We start from the raw sequence: 8,445 nt of genomic DNA on the forward strand, positions 1-8,445 counted from the left end.
CTGTACTTAACTGATAAAGGAGGGGAACTTGTTTTCATACTATACATTAGATTATCCAGTTTTGCTTCTCTTGAAATAAAGGGAGAAAATTTCCATTTGTATGAGGAACAAAGTTAATCTTTTAATTGTTATTGAAAGAAATAGTGTCCAGTCAGCATTTGCTAAAAATACTGGTGTTGTTTGTGCTCGTCAAACATTCAGTATTAAAGAAAAATGGTATGAAAGCTTCCAAGTTTCAGTAGATTCCAAATAAACATATCTTTTTCAGCTTTTGAGAAATCATCCATCCCAAATACTGTATTTTCTGTGGTTCAATTTGAAGTCATAAATGATGCAGGTGCCTTCAAATTTTAAATTTATTTGAAAGGGTCAAGAATAGAAAATTACATAGAAATTTTCATTTATATTACTGGCAATTGTGCCAAGATTACAAAGCCATTTAAGAAGTGAACTCTGTAGGGTGCTGTTTTTGCTCCTTTTAGTGACTGTTTTCCTGCTCTTAGTACAATTTCATGCTTTGAGGGTATTCCAAAGTATTTTCCCTTCTCTTTTGTTCTCATCCCAAATAAAGTTCCTGTATCCCCATCTTCTAATTTATCTAGTTTTACTGCTTCTATTCTTTTTTTTATTAATTTCTATTTTCATATATATATATATTCACCTTCTGGTTATCTGCTCTCATTTTTCTGTTGTTCTGGGCTAACTATTCTGTTTCTCAATGGGAAGAAGCTGATGAAATGTGTACTTTTTCATCTTTTCTGCTGTCTCTCAGGTGCAGGAGATCAGTTGAGTGGCAACAGATTATTTATTTTCATTTCTCAGAAGGATCAGAGTGTCCGTGTACTCAGCTGTAATCAAAACGTGACAAAGTGGTTTGGTTGGTTGGTTTGGTTTGTTGGTTTTTGGGTTTTTTGTGTTGGGTGGTGGGGTTTTTTTGTAACATGAACTGTGGTGTATATAGGAGGTTATGCTGCATTTTTAGGTAACAGACAGATAGTGATGCCCCTTGAGGTTGTTACGTTCTGATTGTACTTCTGTTTGAAGAAGCCGTGTTTCTAGTTAGTGTTTACAGAGTGGTTGTACTTGTAAGGTACTCTTAATACAACCAGATAGTCTTCAAAGCTGGTTGTTTCTTTCTTTAGAACACTTTGTCCATGAGACCCTGAGGTACAGCATGCGAAATCTTTTCTGGACTCCATAGTATGTTGGAAGTGACAATATTTGTGGGTTTGTTTGTTTGCTTGCCCCGCCCCCCCCCGCCTTTTCATCCACTTCTTTTCCATAATTGGTATCACAGAGATGTGTGAAGCTTTACAACTGTTTCTTTGAAAAAGCCATTTTTATTATGCTTTAAAATGTACAGTACATGAGTGACAGAAATTGAACACGACTGCCTGATCAGATTACACTTTCCTTTGCCTGGGGGCATCTGTTAGTGTGTCTGGATATTGCAGTGTGTTTGCTCCATGGTATTAACAGTTTTGTCTTTTCCGTTTTGCATATATAGCTGGAAGGGCCATGCGTTCTGCAAATACAGAAAATACGCAATGTTGCTGCACCAAAGGATAATGAAGAATCTCAGGCTGCTCCAAGAATGTTACGTTTACAGATGACTGATGGACACACAAGCTGCACAGCTGTAGAATACAGTAGCATGTCAAAAATAAGGTGAACAGCTTTCTTTTCCAAGTTTTTCTTTGATACTTAAATATCCTTAAAATAATGGAAGTGTCCTTAGTAATATATGGAAAAATTGCTTGACAAAATGGGTTTATTCTCAAATTTTGTATATAAAGGAGAACCTTAAATTCAGCATGCAAAGATGTATATGAATGTAATTTACAATACTGTTTATGCTGAGGTATATAGTGGAAGATAGTGAATTTTTGCAGCTGTCTGCTGCGTCAGAGTTGACATGGCACACAGCATTTTGGATGTGTGCAAACTTGAGCCAAATTCCCAATTTTTAGTAGTAACAGATCTTTTGTTTGATTTGGGTAGCAGGAGTGTCACAGGCTTGACATACCTAACCTAATGCAGCTAGTGCTGCTTTAGCATGGGCAAGGCTTTAACTTGGACTGAATTAGGAAGTATTTCCTCAGTTAAAAATTAAGGGTAAGAGAGCTAATTACTGTTGAACATGGGGATTTTTTGTATGCTTGGTTATGAAGATACTGAAAATTCTCTCTAATGTTGAGTCTCTGGAGTTATGGTGTGCTCTGCTCTTCACTCGAGTTCGGATTACTTTGATTTAGAAGAAATCTTCTTCCTCACTCTTTCTCTGCCAGCTGTAACAGTTAGATATAGAAATATACTTCATTTTAAAGTGTCATTTTTATGTTGGACTCCTTCTGAGCAGAAGCCAGCTTGCAGTTTAGAGTGATGCTGTCTTTAAAGGCAGAACACTTAATGATATTTTAACTTCAGCCAGCAGAACTTGGAGTATCGTATTCCAATGTGAATATAAAGAGAGCAGAAAAGGAAGGCAAACAGGCTCCTGTGTAAGTAGATTCTAGATCACAAAATACTTAAAAGCACCCAGTAGAAGACATAATTTGAAAGCTTTTAGGTAAAATCTCAAAAATATGTCAGAGAACTTATCGCTCTGTAGTTGTGATGTGAGCTCTTCTTTTAAAGTAAAAAATTAATTTGTGTTGTATGTGTTTGTTTCAGGTTTGAAGTTGGACTATTAACCTGGAATAATAGGCTGTTTCAGTACATAGTGTTTCTTTAAATAAATGAATAAACCCCATAGTTTTCTTTATTAGAAGTTCTTCATGACTAGGGTTTTCATTTACCCCTCCCCCCCTTTGCATAATTTTCATTTTTTGCCATATTTCTTCCTATCTATTTTTTCTGATCTCATCTTCCCTGCTTTTATCAGAACAATACTGAAAATCCATTAATACTGCTAACGTAAATGCCATTAGTCCTGAAATTGGCTGTGAATGTTCCTCACCATGTGGTATGGTCCTGTGATTGCAACAATATCTTTGGCATATTTTAAAGAGGTTATTGTTGCTCAGTTGAAAGGTTATAACTGACTGTGTCCTGCTTCTCACAAGAAAAATCATAGTTTCCAGATTGTGCTTCTTGTTATTTCTTTCAATTATGGGTTGGAGATATGTGATACTTTTATGCATCTGCTGTTGTTTTTGATAGGGTAGATTCACATGAAAAGAAGGTAAGGCACGTCCTCGTGGGAGTTGACCACAGAGGGCATCCATATGTTTTCAAATGATAGAGTAATGAGAGAAGCAGTGCTAAAAGGTGCATGGTTTTTATATTTATTCCAGTACAGTACTGGCTGTTAGTAACGTATAGAAAGCTTCTTTTCTAACAGCTCTTTTTTTTTTCCTAAGTTAAATGTCTAAAACAAATGAGATGACTAACCATCTGGAGATCCTCTATTTATTAACTATAAGTGCATCCTAGGATGAGGGACTTGGACAACTGACTTTGAGACAACTTCTGTTAGTCTAAACATATCACATCCTTAGTTTGGTACTGTTAAATTGGATTTTAACCAAACAGACAATTTGCAAACATTCATCTCTGTTAGAATCTAATTTGCAATATGGCATTTTTGTGTAATGAATGGGAAGTATTCCAATAAAGTTATTGAAAAGTAATGTGCATACTGAAGGAATTATTACAAAGTTTTTTTGATGCTGTTTTTTTATTATGAAATATGACAATGGTAGAGGTATAATAAGAGTAGAACTTTATATGGTTTGGTGGCAGAATATTAATAAAGTATTTGAAATATTTGGCTTTGTTTCTACTTCCAGCCTGAACACTCCACCTGGAACAAAAATTAAGCTTTCAGGAATTGTTGAAGTGAGAAATGGATTCTTGCTGTTGGATGACAGTAACACAGCAGTTCTTGGAGGTGAAGTGGAGCATCTTATAGAAAAGTGGGAATTACAAAGGGTGAGGTAACACCACTGGAAATGCTTGTCTGACAGGATGCATATTGCATTTAATGACATCAAGCTTAATGTGTTGACTGAACTTTCACATGATAAGCTATTACAGCTTTACTGTCCCAATTTTTTAGGGATGCATCCAAATGTATATAAATATGTCTTATGTATAATGTTGCAAATGAAGAAATTATAAGATCTTTGCATGGGAACTGATTCCTTTCGTAGTTTGCAAAGACTGAAAACATTAATCAAACGTATTTAAACTTATTTTAGTGCAGTCATGGGTGGTTGCTTTCCTAAGCATTGTGCTTGGTACCAAAATATTACAGAATGATGCCTTTTACAATTACTGCCTGCAGACTATGTATTTGAGGTAAAAAAAAAAAAGTAGTAAGCTCATGGAAAGCATTGAATTGGTAACCTTAAGTATGCATTGTGTATTGCAGATTTCATCAGTGCTTTAGGTGAATTTGTGATTTTGTGATTAGAAAGACAAATTGGTGGTTTTAAAATCTTTCAACAAGCCATAAATGCTTGTAAGCCCCTTTACTCTGTTTTAGCCTGGTTCCTGTCCTGATAGAACAAAAGTTGGTGCAGGAAGACTTTTTCATACATTTCCTCACAAATGAGTGGAAGTTCCTAGGGCAGGAAGTTGTGACCCAGCTACCAGCAGTCCCAAATACTTACTGGATCCACTGTCACTACTACTACACACACCCCTCTATGTTTTTACATTCATGTCTTTGAAACAGAGTAGCTGCTTATGAACATGATGGTAATTTCTGTGTAAAATAATTATTTTATTGTTGGTGATACTAAGTTTGGTAATGATACAGCTGTTTTTGTAATGGCTAGCCTTCTTCAGTGTTGGTTTCCATTTTATAGACTTGAGCAAGCTGGGACAAAATTTATTTGAACGTTAGAGATACACAGTGTCCACTCTAGTAGATTCTGTTTGGCATTCTTTTTGTGCTTTTATAGTTGAAACTTTTTTTTTTTTTTTTTTTTTTTTTTTTTTTTTTATATCCTGGTGTTAAGTGAAGCTGCCTGTTTGATTACAAAGAAGGTTCTAAGGCCAACAGCAGAAACATCCCATAATATAATTTTAATTAGTATTTAGTTTAAAGTCTTGGGAGCTCTCTCTCCAGTTAAAAGAACGCTAAGTTTTCAGAATTACGGGGATGGAAGAGGGATGCATAGAAGTAATGTGTTCTTAAGAATGCCATCTAATTGGTAAGAGAAGGCGCAATAGAATCAGTTAACTTTATTGGTGATATTTTGGACAGTCTGTTTTCATGTTTCATCTCTCTGGTCTTCAACAAATAAATGTTGCTTTATAAAAATTAGTTTGTTTTTGAGGTCAATGTCAAGAAGTAACTTAGAACATGTTCTGTTTACAAAGTAAACCATTTAAAGCAAACCATTGGCATGCTGCTGGCTACAACAATTTTCAGCACTTGTGGTTAGCCAGTTCTGTTGTCTTTATGCAATATGTTTAAAAGAGAGGTAACTAAGTTTTCACTGATTTACTCTGGTAAGATAAAGTATAGAAAGTTAACTATTGCCTGTTTCTGTACCCTCAGTTCTCTTGTTCCGTCTTGTACCTTGCCAGAGTATTGTTTCCCTTTTCTTGTTGACCAGCTCACAGCACATGATCAGGTTGCCAGCATGAATGTGGCCGTGTCAGAAAAGCTGTGGGTGATGAGAAATTGGTTTGGATAGGTGAATCATGACCACTGGAAATGGTAGTTCCAGTTCTATGTCCGGACTGACAGCTAAACAGATAGGGCTCAAACAAGTCTGTAGAAGCCAGATGCTACTTCAGTAGCAGTTCCCTGACGAACTTGATGTTTCTGTCCTGTTCTGCAAGCAAGATTGTCAACTCTCAAAGTTATTTGAGCGATGATATTGCCACTCCTTATCTAGTTTTGATAGCTAAATGAAAGCTGAACTGAAGCTTAAATGGAATGCTGAACTGTTTTTGCATAAAAAGACAAAAAACCTGTATTTGTGTGCTATTTCAAATTACTTGTTTCGAAGCCAAGATTTTTTTTTTCTCTCCGCTACAGTGTCTGAGAAGTATTAATTGGGCTTCTTGTGTAGATGAAAAATTTCTTTTATGCTTACTAAAAAAAGTTAGTGTTAAATCAAACAATACTACAGAGCTTCAGAATTCCAGTCTTGATTTATTGCCCTTGCACCTACCTGTCAGCTTCTAGTTGTGTAGCTGCATTACTGTTTTGTTCCATTCAGAATGATGTTTGAAATTGCTTTTGGAAGGAATCAAGTTTTAGTAATGAAAGACTCGCACTACAAATAATAGTGTATGTGGAATGAATGCAGTATTATCATACTGCACGTGAGACAAATGTGGTATTCCTTGTAGCATTCAGTTTTATCATAAGCTAATTCTAGCCTAGAAATGTCACTTGTTTTTAGGTGTCTCTGTTTAAGTGACAATAAATAAGTAATCAAGGAGTAAATGAGCATGTCACTGTGTGATTGGTTTTCTAGGCTATTTGGAAATATAAGGTAATGTGTCAAGGACTTATTTAGGTGAGAATACAGTTCCAAATAATTGTTGCTTCATAGTGTTCCTGGTGTTCTGGTGGTGACTGGAGTTTCAGTATCTATGAGATATTGCTGGTACCCGTCTTATGAAGGAAGAGTACTTTTTATTGCTATTAATCAAAATATCAGATGATATATAAGTGAAGGCTGAAGCACATTTTGCTGAGCTGATTGGTGAGACTGTTTGGTAGGCCCTCATATTTTTAAAACCTAGAATCTATCAAATTATGGATTATCTAAAAGTGAAGTTCTTTAATATACTTAATGATTCTTCTATTTTGATGAAGGTGAGGATAAATATTGAGGTTACCTGATTGGAAAAGGGAGTAGTTTTATGTATACTTCAATATTCATAATAGAAAGAAGTTTGAGGCTATAATAGTATATACTACCTAGGAGTTCAGCCTCATATTGCAAACCTTTGCTTCTTAAGAGATTCCCTAGGAAATACTTTTTTAATGTCACAATCCAAATACAGCAGAAAGGGTAAAAGAAGCATGCTAATTGTATTTATAACAAAGTTTATTGTAAATGATAGTTACTGCTGTGCTACAAGCAAATTTAATTGTAAGTTAAAAAAATATTGTTCTTGTTGTCAGTTTGCTTGTTATCCAGTGTAAAATTAAATTTGATTTCCCAGGCAGTCCTTGCTTCTCAGCAGACAGTGCTACCTGAGAAAAAAAGTGTAAGGCTGTTACTTACCATTAGGCAGAGTTCTTCCATTCTGGGTAACAATTTTATGTAATAAACTGTTATGACTCAAAATCCATGTAGCTAAACGTTAGTAAATATGCAGTCAATTTTTAAGTGCTTTTTTGTTATTTGCCAAATTACAAATTTGAGCAGTAGTTTGGAACAGTCTTTTTCTTGTATGTGTTTCCTTGATTCTGATTTGGGAAAGAAAAAGCAAACAAACAGGTGTGACCTTAAACTTAAGCATGTTCTTCCTGACTATAGGACATGAAGAATTAGCTATGATCAAATGCTTGAGTTCTTAGGCTAGCATATAAATATTTTTATTATAATTTGATTCAGTGCTGGGGTTCATTCCAGAATTGCCTACGTTTCTCTAGATCCAAACAAACAAACAAAAAAGTGTGGCGTTTATTGGACCTAGAGTGCCTGCCCTGGGGAAACGAAGTGGTTTGGCCATGAAATGACTGTTGTACCGTGCTGCTTCAGTTAATAGATACGGGAAGGTATGAGCGTGCTACAGTGATCAGCCCTTGGTTAGTTTGTAATTCTAAGGCAGCACTTTAAGTGAACTGATTGAAAATAAAGCAGAAAAATTTTATGATTTCTGCACTTCTGAGTGCTTTGTTTTGAATAATTTATTGAATACTTTATCAGTGTTTTTTCTCCAAGGCATGAGGAAAAGGATTTTTTTTTCACCCTTGAAAGGAATTAATAACCATAAATGATTTAGAAAATGGTCTTTGTTTCCTGAATAAAAGTAGATAACTTGAAAAGACTGGACTAAAAGTTTTGATTTGGGTATTAGTTAGCCAAATTAATCTCTTATTTTAAGAAATTCTCTGATAGTATAATGGCTTAAAGCATATTCACATTTATACTACAGTTCTCACATGATGGAATTAAATCAATTTTACATAAGGTTAATAAATATATAGGCAAATAGCATATATAGCCTTAAATAATTAAAAATTTCTCTTCCAGTACGGAGTAGTAAATGATGTATGGAGTCATCCATGACTTGTCCCAGTGGGAAAAAAGGGACAATAAAAAATGAAGATGATAAAACAGATGAATTGTAGTAAATACTACATTTTTTTGTAGTATGCATTTTAATGCATTAAGGGCCTGTTCTTCCTTTCTCCACTTCGCAAATCAAATATTTCTGTGTAATACAAAATAATTAAAACATAAGCAAATGTCAATTCCAGTGAATTTTATTTTCTTGCAGGTTACTGCTGTTGTCACTGTT

The 8,445-nt window shown here is 34.9% G+C and overlaps 1 protein-coding gene across 4 annotated transcripts in view; it reads left to right on the plus strand.

Moving 5' to 3' along the window:
- The window catches only part of TDRD3 (tudor domain containing 3), a 75,228-nt gene that overhangs the window by 11,599 nt on the left and 55,184 nt on the right, over positions 1-8,445 (plus strand). For 3 of the 4 annotated variants that reach the window (XM_035893582.1, XM_035893583.1, XM_035893585.1), the window contains exons 3-4: positions 1,508-1,668; positions 3,792-3,933. In XM_035893582.1, coding sequence (XP_035749475.1) covers positions 1,595-1,668; positions 3,792-3,933 — 216 coding nt within the window. In that variant the 5' untranslated portion in view covers positions 1,508-1,594. Of the gene's footprint in view, positions 1-1,507; positions 1,669-3,791; positions 3,934-8,445 lie in introns of those variants that run through there. The other variant, XM_035893584.1, reaches the window with a different exon arrangement.

The sequence above is a fragment of the Egretta garzetta genome, unplaced genomic scaffold (genome assembly GCF_000687185.1).
Source record: "Egretta garzetta isolate BGI_Z169 unplaced genomic scaffold, ASM68718v1 scaffold354, whole genome shotgun sequence".
Classification (NCBI taxonomy): domain Eukaryota; kingdom Metazoa; phylum Chordata; class Aves; order Pelecaniformes; family Ardeidae; genus Egretta; species Egretta garzetta.